The sequence below is a fragment of the Oryctolagus cuniculus genome, chromosome 15 (genome assembly GCF_051225735.1).
Source record: "Oryctolagus cuniculus isolate XC-2025 breed Fujian yellow rabbit chromosome 15, ASM5122573v1, whole genome shotgun sequence".
Lineage (NCBI taxonomy): Eukaryota > Metazoa > Chordata > Mammalia > Lagomorpha > Leporidae > Oryctolagus > Oryctolagus cuniculus.
Window position 1 is genome coordinate 13,019,583 of NC_142881.1, and position 18,655 is coordinate 13,038,237.

General features: G+C 39.9%; 1 protein-coding gene across 11 annotated transcripts in view; it reads left to right on the top strand.

The window, feature by feature from the left end:
* The window catches only part of PDZD8 (PDZ domain containing 8), a 97,755-nt gene that overhangs the window by 29,017 nt on the left and 50,083 nt on the right, over positions 1-18,655 (top strand). For 7 of the 11 annotated variants that reach the window (XR_016221529.1, XR_016221530.1, XR_016221528.1 and 4 more), the window contains exon 3: positions 14,442-14,544. The exons of 1 other annotated variant lie outside the window; for it this stretch is intronic. Coding sequence is in view for 3 of the 10 variants with exons in the window: in XM_002718680.6 (XP_002718726.1) it covers positions 14,442-14,544 (103 nt within the window). In the remaining 7 variants the exon portion in view is untranslated. Of the gene's footprint in view, positions 1-14,441; positions 14,580-18,655 lie in introns of all 11 variants that reach the window. 3 more of the 11 variants (XR_016221532.1, XR_016221533.1, XR_016221534.1) reach the window with 1 other exon arrangement.

The window sequence follows — 18,655 nt, forward strand, 5'->3', positions numbered from 1 at the left end:
CACAAACAAGATGTAAATTAATGGATTACTATGTGCCATTAAAACAACATATGGATTTTATAAATCTCATGTGTCATCAAATGTTGTTCTTCTGATTTTTGGTTTAAAAACCACTGGTGGTCCAGAGGCAGTGGGCTAGATTTGGGCCATCAGCGGTAGTTTGCCATTCTCTGCATAGATATTTTAAAGTACCAAGCCCTTGTGTTGATTCCATGCCATTTTTCTGGCCTACTCCCTTCTTTGCTTCTGAAATCAGCCTTTCATAGAGTATCTTAAAAGCCACCTCATTAATATCTCTCCTGCTCATTCTAAATACAAGTGTACTATCATTATGCTACCTTACTGTGACATTTGTTTATACCACTTAGTTGGTACTTACCACTTTTATTTTTATTTCCAACTTATAATAAAACTAAAGACTTGAGTACAGAGATTCTATTTTGTACCTAATACATTTGTGTCCTTGCTGATAGAAAAAGATTTAGTATACTCAAAATAAGCCTAAGTCCTAGAGTAACTGAGGATTGTGCATCGCACATCAAAGTCTGGTTGACAAGGAATTTTTTTTAATCAAAAAGAGACTAATGTGTTGTATATTTTATAAAAGGAACTGTAGTGTACAGTAAACACAGGCATAATAGATACTAGTTAGGTATTTAGAAAAAACTAATTCTTCTGCCTTAGTGTTACTGGTGGGGTTGTAGATTGATTATAGGTCTGTTAACCTATGGCTGTTTGACCACTGGCTTTGGTATTACCTTTGCTCGCCAATCTCTTGCTTTATCTGTGATAACTGCTCACTTAAAACCTTGCTATAGGAATCAAAAATTGCAGAAGGCATTGAGAAAGTATAGTCAGACATTGCTAAGTCATGTTGAATTGAGAAAAATATTAGAATTTGTGGAGTACTTGGGACCAGCGTTTTTATAAAAGGAACTATATAATTTAATAAGGAACTCTATGTTCTCTGATGGAATGCATGAGAAGCCAATGAAATATCTATCGGTTAAAGGGCAGGCAGCTGGGTTGATGATGGGCAAAGCTCAAGGTGAAGGCTGAACTTTTCACTATAAACTTTATTTTGTTTGGTTTCTGTGACTGTGTCAAAAATTAAAGAGAGTACGTAATTGAACCAAAGGGGAAAGCATAGAAAATAGTCCCTTTTATCACTCGTTTTCTGTTAGTCTGGTAGACTTGGGTTCCTTAGACAGCACCTTTCCCTAGGCCACAACTTTATCTTGGGAACAGGAACACTATCTAATAAAGAGCTTTCTAGACATTATCTATGAACCTGAACTTGTAAAAGTTACTTAATGTTGGGGCCAGTGCTGTGGCATAGTGGTAAAGCCACCAACTGTAGTGCTGCCATCCCATATGGGCACTGTTTCGAATCTCAGCTATTCTACTTCCAATCTGGCTCCCTGCTGATGTACAAAGGATGGCCCAAGTGCTTGGGCTCTTACACCCATGTGGGCAACCTAGAAGAAGCTCCTGGCTCCCGGCTTCAGCCTGGCTCCACCCCAGCCTTTGAGGCCTTTTAGGGAGTGAACCAGCAGATGGAAGATCTCCCTGTCTGTAACTCTGACTTTCAAGTAAATAAATCTTTAAAAAAAAAAAAGTTACTCAAGTGTTGCAGTGCTGTGTTATTAGTTCATACAGTTTTAAGGATTATTTTAAATAGTATTTAAAAGATTTATTTATTTATCAGAAAGTTAGAGTTACACAGAGAGAGAGAAGGAGAGAAAGAGAGGTCTTCCATCTACTGGTTCACTCCCCAGTTGGCCTCAACAGTTGGAGCTGTGCCAATCCAAAGGCAGGAGCCAGGATCTTCTTCCAGGTCTCCCACAAGGGTGCAGGGGCCCAAGGACTTGGGTCATCTTATTCTGTTTTCCCAGGCCACAGCAGAGAGCTGGATTGGAAGTGGAGCAGCTGGGGGCCGGCGCCGTGGCTCACTTGGTTAATCCTCCGCCTACGGTGCCAGCATCCCATATGGGTGCCGGGTTCTAGTCCCAGTTGCTGCTTTTCCAGTCCAGCTCTCTACTGTGGCCCAGGAGGGCAGTGGAGGATGGCCCAAGTGCTTGGGCCCCTGCACCCACGTGGGAGACCAGGAAGAAGCACCTGGCTCCTGGCTTCAGATCAGCATAGCGCCAGCCGTGGCAGCCATTTGGGGAGTGAACCAATGGAAGGAAGACTTTTCTCTCTGTCTCTCTCTCACTGTCTGTAACTTTACCTGTCAATAAATTAAAAAAAAAAAAAAAAAAAAAAAAGGAAATGGAGCAGCTGAGACTCAAACTGGCATGCATATGGGATGTCAGCACTGCGGGTGGTGGCTTTACCCGCTACACCACAGCACTGGCCCCTATTTTAAATATTCTCTTAGAAGAGAATAAGTTACTATTGTCAACTTATTCTTGCTTTTTTTATATTCCTATTGAATTCTGAACAATCTTTCTATATTCTCGTTAAAGTCTTACATTACTGTTTTTCTGAAGATCTTTTTCTTAGAACTCTTAATTTAGACAAATTCCAAATATGTAGGATTCAGACTAAAGGGGAGATAGAAATCTAACCAAAGTATTTTTGTTTCTATTGTTTGTTTTAAATTTAATTTAAGGTTCACAAACTTCATGTATTTCATATGCAAATTTAGGAACATAGTGATTTTTCCTGCCCACACTCCCACCTTTCTTCCTCCTCTCTCCTATTCTAACTCTTAATTCTTACAAAGATCTATTTTCTTCTTCTTTTTTTTAAAAAAGATTTATTTATTTATTTGAAAGAGTTACATAAAGAGAGAGAGAGGTCTTCCATCTGCTGGTTCACTCCCCAATTGGCGCAATGGCTGGAGCTGCACCAATCCGAAGTCAGGAGCCAGGAGCTTCTTCCGGGTCCCCCACACAGGTGCAGGGGCCCAAGGACTTGGGCCATCTTTTACTGCTTTCCCAGGCCATAACAGAGATCTGGATTGGAAGTTAAGCAGTGGGGACTTGAACCGGCGCCAATATGGGATGCTGGCACTGCAGGCGGCAGCTTTACCTGCTGTGCCACAGCGCCTGCCCCACAAAGATCTATTTTCAATTTGTGTAGTTTATTGTAATCTCTGAAGCAGGAAGAGAGTGACACTGGAGGAAATAAAAAACAAATGACAGTGCCTTTCTATATTCTTTTGAAGGAATGACCAAGACTGCCTATTTCATGTTTTGAAAACAGTGGCTTAATAACTAGTGAGAAGCAAAGGTTTGAAACAAGCAATGATCAAATCTTTTGAAAGGACATAAGCACTTAAGATGTTGTGAGGCATTGGTAGTTCAGTGGTGGAATTCTCTATAAACCATTTGTAGATCAAAGTTGTCTTACTGTCATGAGTAGAAGTTTCCCGGGTTTGTAGCTACTATACACACATATTCATATTTCCCTAACTTGGACAAGCCTGTTTAAACATGTTCAAGTAGTTATAAAGTCTTACAAATTGTTTATTCTGATTTAATCTAAATATTTTTATTAATGTTTATTACTAACTAGTAATTTCCCCCCAGATTCATGGAGTGGTGTATCATACTTACTATCCACAGACAGCCATGGTTCCAACAGAGGACTTCTTTTTTACTTTTTAAACTGTTTACTTTGAAATAAAATGGTTCTGTGTAAGGACTTTAACTTTTTATGTGGAAGTAATTTTAGACTTAGCAGAGAGTGAAGATTTTTATCAAACTTACTGTGGTAAGATTTGAGAGTAAATTTTGCCAGTGAAAACATAACTTAGTCTTATTAATAGAATGCAAACAGTGCATTGAAATTGTTAGAAGAGTTGTACAACCCAAAGCTTTATGCTTTTGAAGGAAGCAGACATGGAAGCAACATAGATTTTTGAGTATAGAGAGCACTGAGTTCACATTCCAGTCTTGTCACCTTCCTGTTTGATTGGGCAAATGTGCCACTGTGCTGAGACTGGAGATCAGAGATAGGTTAACTGAACTATTGTGCTTCCCATATGGCAAGCCTGCAATTCATAGTTTCTATTATCAAGTCTTAATATGCTCATTGTAGTATTATCAAGAAAAGGAAACCTTAAACAAAGCTATGTTCTCTTTTGCATGTTTGATTATGAGAATTGAAATTCAAATTTTGTTAATTGAAAACAGTCTCACTATAAAGGGAGATTTCTTTTTTATATCTGAAATATACCTTTGGATTTCCCAAGCAACAGCTTAGAGGTGGAAAAAGAATTTTGTTTGTAAAAATTGATTCTAAAACTTTGATTTATCAAGTCTTAAGAAAAAGGCAGTCATTCTAAACAATTACCTTTTTTGAGTTGACAAAAGCTGATTTTTTTAACTGCAGATGAACTCAATTGCTGTTTTGTAGTACTGCTATTAATTTCAGTCATATTATTACTTTTTAATTTATAATTCCTCTTCTGTCTTAAAGGATTTGAGGTGTTTTGCAAAGAAGACATACTTACGTATAATTAAACAGAAGATAAATTATACAAAAAACAACTATATAGAAAAAAGATCAGTTTTCTAGTAGTCAAAGTAACAGAAGAAACTTGATGTGTTATTTTGCTCATATCCATTTTTTAAAGAAAATATTTGTTTACTTTTATTTTCTAAATTTTTAAGTTAAAATTATTTATAGTATACAACATGTTTTGTTATGGAATGATTAAATTGAGGGGATTAACATCCATTACATCACATACAGTTAGATCATATTTTCTGGTAAAACTGCATATTTTTCAGGAGAAAATATTCTGCCTCCGGTTTATCGGAGGAATTTGTCATATAGATGTAAGAGACAATGACTGATGTAATAGAAACATTTGAGGGAGCTGATTTTTATCAACAATTTACATTTTTAAAAAGTTAAGATTATAATGAAGGCAGGATTGTAAAGTTTGGCTGTGTGAGAGTGCTGGACTCCACAGCAGTATTGAGGATAGCTGTACTCATTACAAGTAGAAGTGTTACCATAGAACTACAGGGTTCTTGTCTTCGCGCAAGAAAGAATTCAGGCATGAGACAGAGAGTAGTGGAAAGTAAAATAGCAAGGTTTATTAGGGAAGGGACATCCGTAAGAACCGATGGGCACCTCTCCAGACAGAACCTGAGAGAGAGTGCCCAGTCGCTCAGACTGGGGAAGAGCCGGTTTACATGGTTGACTGGAGAGAGTACACCTGGCAAGGCCAGGCGGGTGGCTCAGCATAGAGGCAGAGGGCTGAGCGCGCAGTCTGGTTGAGGCCAGGGGTTTTTAAGTGGATGGGTCTTGCCTCTCCACCTCTGCTCCTCTTGGAACAAAGGACTTCTTGGATGTAAATAGAAAAATTCCTATCTGAGTTTTCCCCTGAAGTTATCAGACAAGGGGAAGCCTGGCTGGCATCGCCCTGGGTTAGAGGAAGGATGGGCAGGACCCCCTGGAGGATCAGGATCCAGAACAGGATATTTGAAATGCAGATATCAGACAGAAGGGGCGGGGACCCCCACCTGGCAGGTTATTGTGTAGAAGGAGCAGGGCAGGATGCAAATACTGGGCTGCCCCTGAAACATAATCGGGATGACTTTGAGATGCGTGTGCTGGACCTAAATGTCTTCTTAGGCCTTTGTCACACACACATAAGCTCATATCTGACTTCCTGCCTAACAGGAGATTCTAATTAAGGTCAGTTTTTCACACACTTTATGCTATTCTAAAACCTTAATTTTCTCAGGAGCTTTTAGGATGTTTTATATTATTGGGTTTGAAAAATACATCTTTAAACATTTTTTCTAATGTTAAATATAACACGAGTATAGTCATAATAGTTGACTTTCTATTCTATTACCAAGAATCCTTCTTTATTCACTCACTCATTTATTATCAGCATGTACTCATGAATTCTTGTTTTTCTCAATGTTTGTAATTCTTTTCTGACCTTAATTATGCGAATACCTAAATTATCTCAGATTTGGCCACTAGAAGCCCTCTCAGGCCAGCTCCTGGGTGCTTGTGACTTGACTTTACTCTTTCTTTTCTTTTTTCAAGACCTAATTACTTTCTGGTACAGCAAGCTCTTACAGGTTGATTTTGAATCTACTCTGCCACAATTCTAGAGTTAGCTATTTTCCCCAAGAGCCCTGGTTAATAGAGAATGGTATAGAAACCAAGTTCTGAGTGTTGGGTATATGCTCCTTCATCTGTTCACAGGCTCCTGCAGTGGACAGAGTTAAGAAATACTTTTCTGTATATATCTGTAGGCAATATACCAGTCACATTCATAATTGAGAAACCAGGAGTTGACCTAACACTCCAGTTCCAATCCATCCTCATGGGATTGTTCTTTGTCTTGGCTTCTCTCCTCTCATTTCTTATTTCATGGCCTCCCACCACATCAGCACTTTTATTCATTTGCTCAATCCTGTAATACATTTCAAATAGTTTTAAACTTTGTCCGTACATGTTAGAAAAGAATGCTTACTACAAGATGTTCAGGAATTTTTTGCAGTTATGTGTCGCTCCCCCTCTTCGTGGAGGAACGACACAGGACCCTGCGCTGTTCTTTCGTCTGCTCGGCCCTCCCTGGGTTTGCTGCTGGTTCTTCCTGGGTTGGCTACTATCCCTTCCACCTCCGTGGAAGGGCAGTTCCCCCTGGCCACATTCCCCACTTCCGCAGGGGAGCGGCACACCGCTGGCCGGCTCTCTCGGGGGCTGCACAGGTGTTCCCTTAGATGTTCCCCTTAGATGTTCCTGGTGCATGCCGTCTCTCTCCTCCTTTATAGTCCTCCTCTGCCAATCCTAACTCGGCTGCCCACACGCCGAGCACGCCGCTCTCCTCCAATCAGGAGCAGCTTCTGCAGCTTGTCAAGTTGGTGAGAGGCAGCTGGGTAGAAGCTGTTTACTTCTCTCCCAGCGCCATATTGTGGGAGAGCAGATGCATAGAATAAGTCTTAATTCCAGTAACTTAGTCTAGTCCGAGCTGCTCCCCACAGTTATGCTCTACCCAGAATGGGGTCATATGGTCAAGGACTATTTACAAATTAGCCCTGCTGGTTTTATACTCTTACCTTTTAATATTTAAAACCCACTTGAATTTTCAAATTGCTGTTGATCAAATTGCACCATTGTTTTCCTGCAACCCTAAAGCTAGGCTCAGGTTGGACAATGTCCTTAGGCTAGAAAACCACAAGCTAATGATTTGTATTCTTTACAGTTGCAGGTTTTTGAGATTAAATATCAAACTCAAAGCAAGTTTTCATTGTAATTGTGTTTTTAAAATTCTTTTTATCTAGTTTTTATAATTGCAGTGTCTGGAAAAGTTTGAGTGACAACTTCATTGCTGTTACACAAAGTAATGGTCACCTGGTGTTGCAGATGTTGATGTTACTGTTTGCTTTTTGTACTTTTATTGGGTATTTAGGGAGACAGAGCTATACCCCTGATGTCCTCCTAGAAACAGAAACACATACTTTTACTTTGGTTTTGTAAGACAAAGAAAAATATTCAACTATATGATTAAATTATTTTTTGCATGACACCATCTGATTTCACATATTAGGTGAAGCAGTTTTGAGGTTAAAGTTTGATAGAAAGGAGAAACAGGCTTTAAATAGCGTTATGTCCATATGGTATGGTGAAATGTTTACTTCTTCAGTAGGGGAGGCTGCTAATATTAAGGAATTTTAAAATTCATTATAAGAGCTGTTTAAGGAATTATAATCACAAAATATTTTTAGTTTGCATTTGTAAAGCTTCTGAGTTTGATTAAATTTGGTTGCTTTTAACATGAGTGGTAACTGGTTTTTAAAAATCTGAAGAAAATGAGGCTAAATAATGTTTGTTTTTTACACAGGTTGTAATTGTATGTGTGTTCTTTTTAATTAAAAAAAAAAGATTTATTTATTTGACAGAGTGATAGAGATGTGGAGAAATAGAGATACCGATCTTTCATCTGGTGGCTCACTCCTCAAATCCACCTCAACAGCCCAGGCTGGGCCATGCTAAAGCCAGGAGCCAGAAACTCCATCTGAATCTCCCACGTGGGTGTCAGGGACTCATGCACTTTGTGTTGTGATCTTCTGCTTTAAATGCTCATTAGCAGTGAACTGGGTTGGGGGCAGAGTAGCAGTGAACTGGGTTGGGGGCAGAGGAGCCGAGACTCAAACAGGCACTCAGATGTGGGATGTGATTCTTTTTTTTTTTTTTTTTGACAGGCAGAGTGGACAGTGAGAGAGAGAGACAGAGAGAGAAAGGTCTTCCTTTGCCGTTGGTTCACCCTCCAATGGCCGCCGCTGCAGCCGGCGCACCGCGCTGATCCTGGCAGGAGCCAGGAGCCAGGTGCTTTTCCTGGTCTCCCATGGGGTGCAGGGCCCAAGCACCTGGGCCATCCTCCACTGCACTCCCTGGCCATAGCAGAGAGCTGGCCTGGAAGAGGGGCAACCGGGACAGAATCCGGCGCCCCAACCGGGACTAGAACCCGGTGTGCCGGCGCCGCAAGGTGGAGGATTAGCCTATTGAGCCACGGCGCCGGCTCGGGATGTGATTCTACATCACATATTAGAGCATCTGGATTCCAGTCCTTGCTCTGTTCCCAATTCCAGCTTCTGGCTCATGCATACTCTGGGGTGCAGCAAATGATGGCTCAAGTATCTGGCTCCCTGTTACCCACATGGGAGACTTAGACTAAGTTCCAGGTTTCTGGCTTCAAAGACCTGGTCCAACTTTAGTTGTTGAGGGCATTTGGAGGAGGGAACCACTGAAAGAAAGATATGTCACTCTGCCTTTCAAAAGAGTGAATGAAATAATTTTGTGAAAAGATTCTCCAAAAAAAGTATTAATTTCAGTCCCTGCCCTCCAGAAACTTAAAATGTAGTTAGGAGTAACAGACTATTAAAAAAAAAAAAAAAAAGCCTTAAAAAATACCTGTACAAATCAACTCTGTAAGGCTGTCTGAACTGAATTGACAAATAATATGTACTATAGAAACTTGGTACATGGAAAAGGTATTTTTGAGTTCACATTGCTGTGAAACACTTCATGAACAGACCAGCAGACAGATGTGTAGTCTATTTTAGGTCATTGGAAAAAGATCAGTAAGATAAAAGTCAGAATTTTAAAGTATTTTCAAGGACCTGTCTGAATGAAGTATAGCTGTCTCATGTGAAAACTCATGGCCAACTTTGCTGGCAAAGAAGATTGTAATCTGTTAATCAAAGGATAGTTATTGAAAATGACACTAAGAGGCTGGCACCACGGTTCACTAGGCTAATCCTCCGCCTGCGGCACTGGCACCCTGGGTTCTAGTCCCGGTCGGGGCACTGGATTCTGTCCCGGTTGCTTCTCTTCCAGTCCAGCTCTCTGCTGTGGCCCGGGAAAGCAGTGGAGGATGGCCCAAGTGCTTGGCCCTGCACCCGCATGGGAGACCAGGAGGAAGCACCTTGCTCCTGGCTTCAGATTGGTGCAGCACGCCGGCTGCAGCACACCAGCCATAGCGCACCAGCCGTAGTGGCTATTTGGAGGGTGAACCAACGGAAGGAAGACCTTTCTCTCTGTCTCTCTCTCTCTCTCACTGTCTAACTCTGCCTGTCAAAAAAAAAAAAAAAGCCCTACCCTAATGATTAAAAAAAAAAAAAAGTGACATTAAGAAACACCTGCTTTCAGATTATTATAGAGTGAACTGAGACCATCTGAAGCTCTAGACAAAGAGGTGTTGTAGGTCAAAGGTGAGGAGGTAAGTGCTTGAAGGACATGTATCATCAGTCGGAACAGGAAGGAAAGGCACATGTGATAACTAGCATAGGCTTTAAGTGAATGACTCTGGGATGGGTGTAGGTAGGAGAGGTAGAGCATTTGAGTGTAGCAAAATCATGGTATCATTGACATTGACTTCATCAGCAAACATTATTTCCTAGCTTTTGGAGAATAGATCAAAAGAGCAAGATGGGGCCGGCGCCGAGGCTCAATAGGCTAATCCTCCGCCTTGCGGCGCCGGCACACCAGGTTCTAGTCCCGGTTGGGGCGCCGGATTCTGTCCCGGTTGCCCCTCTTCCAGGCCAGCTCTCTGCTGTGGCCCGGGAGTGCAGTGGAGGATGGCCCAGGTGCTTGGGCCCTGCACCCCATGGGAGACCAGGAGAAGCACCTAGCTCCTGCCATCGGATCAGCGCGGTGCGCCGACCACAGCGCGCCGGCCGCGGCGGCCATTAGAGGGTGAACCAACGGCAAAAGGAAGACCTTTCTCCCTGTCTCTCTCACTATCCACTCTGCCTGTCAAAAAAAAAAAAGAGCAAGATGAAGCTTCTGCCTTCCAGGACTAGTCGAGGAGGTACACCTTGACTATGCCTTATCCAAAATGCTCAAACCAGAAGCACTTTGGACTTTGGAGTATTTTCATATACATAATGAGATATCTTGGGGATGGGACTCAACTGTAAACACTAAATTTATTTATGTGCCTTATATGGGTAGCCTGAAGGTAACTTTATACAGTATTTTAAGTGTACCTGTGTTTTAACTGCAACCCCTCACATGAGATCAGGTGTGAAATTTTCCACTTGTGGCATGATGTCAGTGCTCAGAAAGTTTCAGATCTTGGAGCATTTCACATTTCAGGTTTTTGATTAGAAATGCTATATGAATTTGATTTTATGAATGTAAAGTAGTAGAGCATGATTAGATTTCTCTAGACGTGTTCTGCAACTCAAGTTTAAGGACATAGAGAATGAAAATTGATCCTTTTGCTTAAATATGGAGATTTCTGTTCATCTTAAGCTAAAGCCTGTGTCTTCAAAATTTGTCCCACTGGTACTAGTGTTACCAGTAGGAGTTTTCCTTTCTTGCATTTTCAGAAATTTCCATGTTTTTCACATGTCAAGGTGTTAGTCAAGAAATCAGAAAAGTGGTGTAAAATATTTTGAGAGTTGAAGCTTGACAGTCAACAGAGTCATAATGGTGAAGGAACCTACTAAGATCAAGTCAAAAGTAGGCACAAGAAATACTAGGATTTTTGTCCCAGGATAGACAGATCAAATCTAGAGCTTGTAAGAAACAAATAGTCAGTCTAGAGAGTCTTAAGTGAAGCTCTTGTTATATCTGCTGCTATTAGTGAGTCATTCTTGCAAATAAAATAAATATTAGTAGGTTTATGCACATATTATACTTTATGAAGATCCTAAGAAATAATAATTTTTCTCAAGAAATAAATTTTTGGAGTAAAATAAATTCTTAAATATCTTGATTTATAATAATTAACCAAACATTTATTATATTTTTTAAACTTTTAGTATAACCCATCAAGAAAATTGCTATTTGTAGTTCATTTTTTTCTTTAAGCAATTTTACTGAGATATAATTTACATACTGTACAACTCACCCATTTAAAGTGCATAATTCACTGTTATTTACACATCTATACAACTGTCATCACAATCTAATTTTACAACATTTTCATACCTCTCAAAGAAATCCCATATTTGTTAACAATTTCCATTCTCTTCTGGTTCTCCTTCCTGACCTTAAGTAACCACTTGTAAAAAAAACAAAATGAGGCCGGCGCCGCGGCTCACTAGGCTAATCCTCCGCCTAGCGGCGCCGGCACACCGGGTTCTAGTCCCGGTTGGGGCACCGGATTCTGTCCCGGTTGCCCCTCTTCCAGGCCAGCCCTCTACTGTGGCCAGGGAGTGCAGTGGAGGATGGCCCAGGTGCTTGGGCCCTGCACCCCATGGGAGACCAGGAAAAGCACCTGGCTCCTGGCTCCTGCCATCGGATCAGCGCGGTGCGCTGGCCGCAGCGCGCCGGCCGCGGCGGCCATTGGAGGGTGAACCAACGGCAAAGGAAGACCTTTCTCTCTGTCTCTCTCTCTCACTGTCCACTCTGCCTGTCAAAAAAAAAAAAAAAAAAAAATGACAGCAGTATTAGTTGTATCTGTCTGCTTCTTTAAAATTTCAGTTTGATTATTTGTATTTAATATGAAGGACTCCATTCCAGTCTGTTAGAGCAAGAACTCAGTTCAAAACAATAGCCTCCTTTAATTTTTGTTTAACATACTAATCTATTTTCTGTCTGCATAAATTATCCCATTTCAAACACTTCTTGTAAAGGAAATCATACAATATGTGGCCTTTTGTGATTGACTTTTTTCAGTTAGAAATTTTTCAAGGTTCATCCATATTGTAGTATGTCTTACTACTTTTATTTTACTGCCAGGTAATATTCCATTACACATTTTATTTGCCCCATTGATCACTTGACATTTTGGATGGTTTCCATATTTTACATATGTTACAAATAGTGCTGCTGTCAATGTTCATTTACAAGTTTTTATGGGAATGTATTCATTCATTAATCTTAATTATACACCTAGGAATGAAATTGCTGGCCCATATGTCAAACCTGTGTTAGATAACTGCCAAACAATTTTCCAAACTGACAACAACACTTTTTTATTCCCACCAATAATATACAAGGAATCAGCTTCTCCATATCCTCACCTATCCCTATTAATGTCAGTTTTTGGTTAGAACCATTCCAGTGAGCATGAAGTGCTTACAGTTTGCATTTCCCTGATGACTATTAATGTTGGGTACTTTTTTGTGTGCTTTTTGAGCATCTGCATATCATTAGAGAAGTATCTATTAATTACTTGTACCCAGTTTTCAAGTAGATTGTCTTTTGTTGTTATTTGTAAGAGTTTTTCAAATTTCCTGGGTACTAGGCCCTTATCAGATACATGATTTGCAAACATTTTCTCACACTCTGTGGGCTCTCTTCATTTATGTGATGGTGTCCTTTGAAGTGTAAAAAGTTTTAGTTTCAATTAAGTCCAATCTGTCTATATTTTTAATTCTTGTGGTTTTGGTATCATATCTAGGAAATGGCCACCTAGTCCAAGGTGAGGAAGATTTGCTTTTATACTTTCTTCCAAATTTTAATAGTTTTAGGTCCATGACCCATTTTGAGTTTGTTTATGTTAAGTTTTGTTATTTTAAAGAACATTTGAAAAGTGAGAAATATGGACTAACTTATGTTCAGGGTATAATGTCTGACAACTCTGCGTTCTCATTCCTAAATCCTGAAGATGATTGGTATCTGTGGGTAATTCGGGAACACTGGCTGGTGCACAGCCTTCTCTGCTTGATAGCCAAGGCACTCAGTTTACTCTTTGAACAGAAGGGGGCAGCAAAGCTTTAGTGAGTGAAAGTTCTTATTTTTCTAAATTTAATAAATTATAATTATGAATTCTCTTAATGTATTTGGCCTACCTTCTTTTTGGTTATAAGGCTGTTAAGCGGTAAGTTCAAAATTTCTTTTAAGATTTCTTAAGAGTTATTCAAATTTAGGGTTTTTTCCCCCTTTTTTTGCCGTGAGTTCATTCAGGTTTCTCAGTTGGGAGATATAAACATGATTTCCTTGAGTTCCGCAGAGACAGAGAGAAGCTCTTCCTTTGCCGTTGGTTCACCCTCTAATGGCCGCCGCGGCCGGCGCGCTGTGGTCGGCACTCCGCGCTGATCCGATGGCAGGAGCTAGGTGCTTCTCCTGGTCTCCCATGGGGTGCAGGGCCCAAGCACTTGGGCCATCCTCCACTGCGCTCCCTGGCCACAGCAGAGAGCTGGCCTGGAAGAGGGGCAACTGGGACAGAATCCGGTGCCCCGACTGGGACTAGAACCCGGTGTGCCAGCGCCACAAGGCACAGGATTAGCCTAGTGAGCTGCGGTGCCGGCCATAAATCTTTGTTATAATTTCAGGATTAGGCCTCCAATGTCCTTTTTAGAAATAAATACTAAGTGGTAAAACTGGGTGGTGCCATTATTCCTTGATAATTATTTTCAAGATAATAATATAAACAACAAACATTTCTTGAACATTTACTGATTATAAGACATTATTGCAAAATGCTTTGTGTGTATTATCTTTTTTGACTCTCAGAACTCTCAGAGGTAAGTACTGCTTTTGCCCTGAATTTTCCAATAGAGGAGATAGCTTTAGAGAAGTGAAGTAATTTGTCTAAGGTCACATTAGTCGATGATGTGGATGAGTGGGGGGTGGTAGATGAAGAGTGTGTGTGTGCGCACGCATGTGCATGTGTGTAATTGTATTTTACTTTAATTATTCCAGATGGTATACTATATAAATCACTATGTAGCTTTTTTAAAATTCAGCTGTCTGTTTTGAAGACCTATAACTTGCTACCACATACAGAAATTTGGTCAATTTCTCTTCCTGTTGAGTAGATATTACTATTGGTTTGACTTAGGTGCAGAGAAAGAAACATGTTGTGAGATCTCAACTAATTTTAGCATTACTTCTTTCTTCCACTAGAGGGTATACCAAATGTGTGATTTATTTTTTTTCTTACTAAAACTTTAATAGTAATGGAGTATTGTGTTATTTTTTTGCTTGTTAAATGATCAGAAAGAACATTTTAATGCATATAACTGGAATAATACTCTCCTTGTTTTATTTTTATACCACAGGTTATTCATTTTTGGATCCTATGACAGAGAGGCAAATATTCATTGCACACTTGAGTTGAGCAGTAGTGTTTGGGAAGAAAAACAAAGGAGTTCTATTAAGACGGTAAAATAGATTTACAGCTGTATAAAGTTTATTCTGTAAGCATGCTTATATATTAATATTTCTATATTCCTAGAGTTACTTTTTATTATGTACAAATAATTAGAATATATTTCATTTCTCTTGTTACAATACAATAATGATAACAAATTCATGTGAAACTAGTTTTAGCATTCACTTTGCCTGAATGAGAAGCATAGATAATTTTTCCTTCCAGAACTTTGAAAGTGTTTTAGTACTACACACCTTAACGGGCTTATGAATTCAGAGCATTCATTCATTCAGCAGATATTTTCTGAGTGCTTTGTGCTAGACGCTGTTTTAGATGCTGGGAGAACAAGACAAGAGCCTCTGTGACACTAACATGGGCTAGAAGAGTGTGTATGAAACAGGCTTGGAAGAAAATTAGCATGTTCAGTTAAATTTTAGTTTTAGATAAACAATTTTTTAGTGTAAACTTGTCCCCAACATTACAGGGGGACAAAATGCTCCTAAATACTAATGGACAACTGTATGGCATTGTTATGGATGTTCCTTTGACTTCAAGTGTTCCTAACTTTATGTAGTAACTGTTGGGAACATCTTTACTTAAAAAATTGGCAGTGTGAAAGTTTTTGGAAGAAGTAGAGTAATTTTGATCGGGTGTGGAAGTAAGGAGAAATAAAACTGGCAAGGGAAATGGGCTGACTCATGGAGTATGAATTTATGAAAGTAGTGAGGAGCTGGGGAAGATTTTGAGCGTGGTAATGACAGCATCAAAACAGATTTTAAGCAAGATTTCTTCTTCCTTTGGTGGCTATTCTTGCCCCCGTATTATTTTTTCTTTTTTTTTTTTTTTTTAAATAACAATTTATTTATTTATTTGAAAGGCAGAGTTAGAGAGAGGCAGAGGCAGGGAAAGAGAGAGAAGCCTTCCATCACTGGTTTTCTCCCCAAGTGGTTGCACGTCCAGAGCTAGGCTTATTCAAAGCCAGGAGCCAGGAGCTTCTTCTAGTCTCCCACATGGGTGAAGTAGCCCAAGGACTTGGGCCATCTTCTACTGCTTTTCCAGGCCATAGCAGAGAGCCAGATATGAAGTCAAGACCCAACCAGTACCCATATGGGATGCCAGCACCTCACATGGTGGCTTTACCTGTTGCGCCATAGTGCCAGCCCTCTTTTACATTACATCTCAAGCAATTTAAAACAGCTCCTTAGAGTAATAAAATAACCAGTTTTAGAATTTGTCTTGAAATACATAACTACATGAATAAAACATTGTTTTGTCTGGGTAAATTTTTTTACTTTCCTCTGAATTGGTTATAGCTTGCCATTGCTATTGGCATTTTCACTGCTGTATCATATTTACAAAGATATGAGATTAGACAGTTTTAATATTTTATAACAAAGGTTAGTAAGACTTTAATCTGGACTCATTATTTCAGATCTTAGCATATGTCATAGGCAGTTTTGAAAACATAGTTCTAGATTACTAATTATATCTGTGGAAAATGTCAGCAATAGTAAGTGTGTACAGGCATTAAATTATATATGTCTGAATTTAAACTCTAGGGAGGAAAAGTAGTCTGTTCAATACAGCATAAAACATCAAGAGTATAGGATTGGATAGTTTGGGATATATTTCAAATTTAGATAGAAAATAGAGAATCATTAAAAAGCACGCATACTAAATTATTTGATGAGTTTAAGAAGCTGTCTTTGTGCAGTCTTTAGGTTTCAGTCCATGTTAAACATTCACATTTGTTCACTGACATTATCTACTAGTTGTAATGAATACCCAGAATGAAAGACACTTCATTCAGTTCATGTTTTAAATGTATCTGAAGTTCTTAAATCTTAAAATACCGTTATCATGCCGGCGCTGCAGCTCACTAGGCTAATCCTCCTCCTGCGGCGCCGGCACACCGGGTTCTAGTCCCAGTCAGGGCGCCGGATTCTGTCCCAGTTGCCCCTCTTCCAGTCCAGTTCTCTGCTGTGGCCCAGGAGTGCAGTGGAGGATGGCCCAGTTGCTTGGCCCCTGCACCCCATGGGAGACCAGGAGAAGCACCTGGCTCCTGGCTTCGGATCTGCGCCATGCGCCAGCCGCAAGCGCTCCGGCCGCAGCTGCCATTGGAGGGTGAACCAACGGCAAAGGAAGACCTTTCTCTCTGTCTCTCTCTCTCTCTCACTGTCCACTCTGCCTGTCCAAAAAATAAATAAATAAATAAAAATACTGTTATCGAGGAGCATGCTTCCTTTCCCATCATCCTTTTTATCTCAGGGTTGCAAGATATCTAGTGCTCCTCTACATATGTATCTTTGAAGAAAAAGAGTAAGGACTAATGCAGGCCAAAAGTTTGTGTCAGCCAGGGGCTTTGCTAAATGGAGGCTTCTCCCAGGGATTTTCACTTAAGTCTTATTGGTCAGAAATGGGTCACACAACTTCTCGTGGCCAGGAAGGATTGGCCACTAGATCCTTTGTGGAACTTGAAGGCAAAGGGAAGAGTGGTTATGAATGATTTTTAGGTGGCCAGTCCACAAGAAAATGACTTAAATCTACTTGATGACTTTTAATTTTAAGAAGATTTTACATAGATTGTGATATAAGAGGAAAATTGAAAAGAATAATAAATAGCCTGAAGAAAGCCTACTTTAGAAATACCTTATTAGAAATTTAAGGAAAACTTGGGTCAGACCAATATGCTGAGGTCGGTGCCCTGCTTGACTCATTATTATCAGAATAAAAGAATGCATAGGATAAATGAGGTAACTGGTAAAAATAGTAAGAGTTGGTCATTGTCACAGAATGGATTAAGTTGCTGCTTAAGACACCCTCATCCCATATCAGAGTGCCAATTTAAGTCCTAGCTACTCCACTTCCAATCCAGCTTCCTGCTACTGCATCCGCGAAGACAGCAGATGGTAGTCGAAGTAATTGGATCCTTGACGCCCATGTGGGAGACCTGGATGAAGTTCCATGTTCTAGGCTTCCACCTGGATCTGGCCCAGCCTCAGTTGCTGGCATTTTGGAAATGAATCAGCATATGGAAGCGCTCTGTTTCTTTTTCTCTGACTCTCTCTGTCATTCTGCCATTCAAATAGGTAAATAAAGCTTTAAAAATAATAAGGAAAATAAGGAACAATCCGTCATGAGAAGCCCATAGGGTAACTGAAGTGTAAATAAATTAGATATTAGACTTAAAAATTAGATGATGATCATTTTGCAGAGATCATCTTACAGAATCAATGCAAAAATATCTTCACCTACACCAAAAAGAGGCAATGCAGTTTATGATGTATTTCAGTACATTGCAGTAGTTGGGTTCAGTGATGAAATTTGCTTCTCTTTCACTAAGAAACAAATTTAAGGAATTCAAAGATTTTTTAAAAGTTTCATGGGCCACCATTGTGGCACAGCAGATAAAGCCACTGCTTATGACACTGGCATCTTGTATCAAAGTGCTGGTTCAAGTCCCAACTACATGCTATCCAGCTTCCTGCTAATGTACTAGGGAAGGCTGTGGAAGATGGCTCAAGTATTTAGGCCCCTGTCACCAATTTGGGAGACCTGGATAGAGTTCCTAGCTCTCTACTTTGGTCTGGCCCAGATCTGGCTGTTGTAGCCATTTGGAGAGTGAACCAGATGATGTATGTGTGTGAGTCTGTGTCTCAGATAGATAGATAGATAGATAGATCTATATACATAGATGCATACATAGATCTATGTACATATACGCTTAAATAGATCTATATATATATATATACACATATATATATATATATAGCTCCCTCTCACTATTGCTCTGCCTTTTAAATAAATAAGTCTTTTTTTTTTTAAAAAAAAAAAAGGGGGCACTGTCTCTCCTTTAAAGAAGTTTAAGGCCATTATATTTCAGTAGTGAACTGTGAAAACAACTGTAGAATTTAGAGTGCTTATCAAGCAATATTCAGAATAAATTAATCTGACATATAACTCCTGTAGAATTATTACTGTGTGCATGGTAAAGCAGAGCCCATCAGTGTCACATTATACACATTGCTTTAAGATGAGAAATCCTGAGTCTTACCCTCCAGAACTAGAGTTTCCAAGCCATTGATCTCCCACTTGCTTTACCCCTTCTTACAGACAAAAATA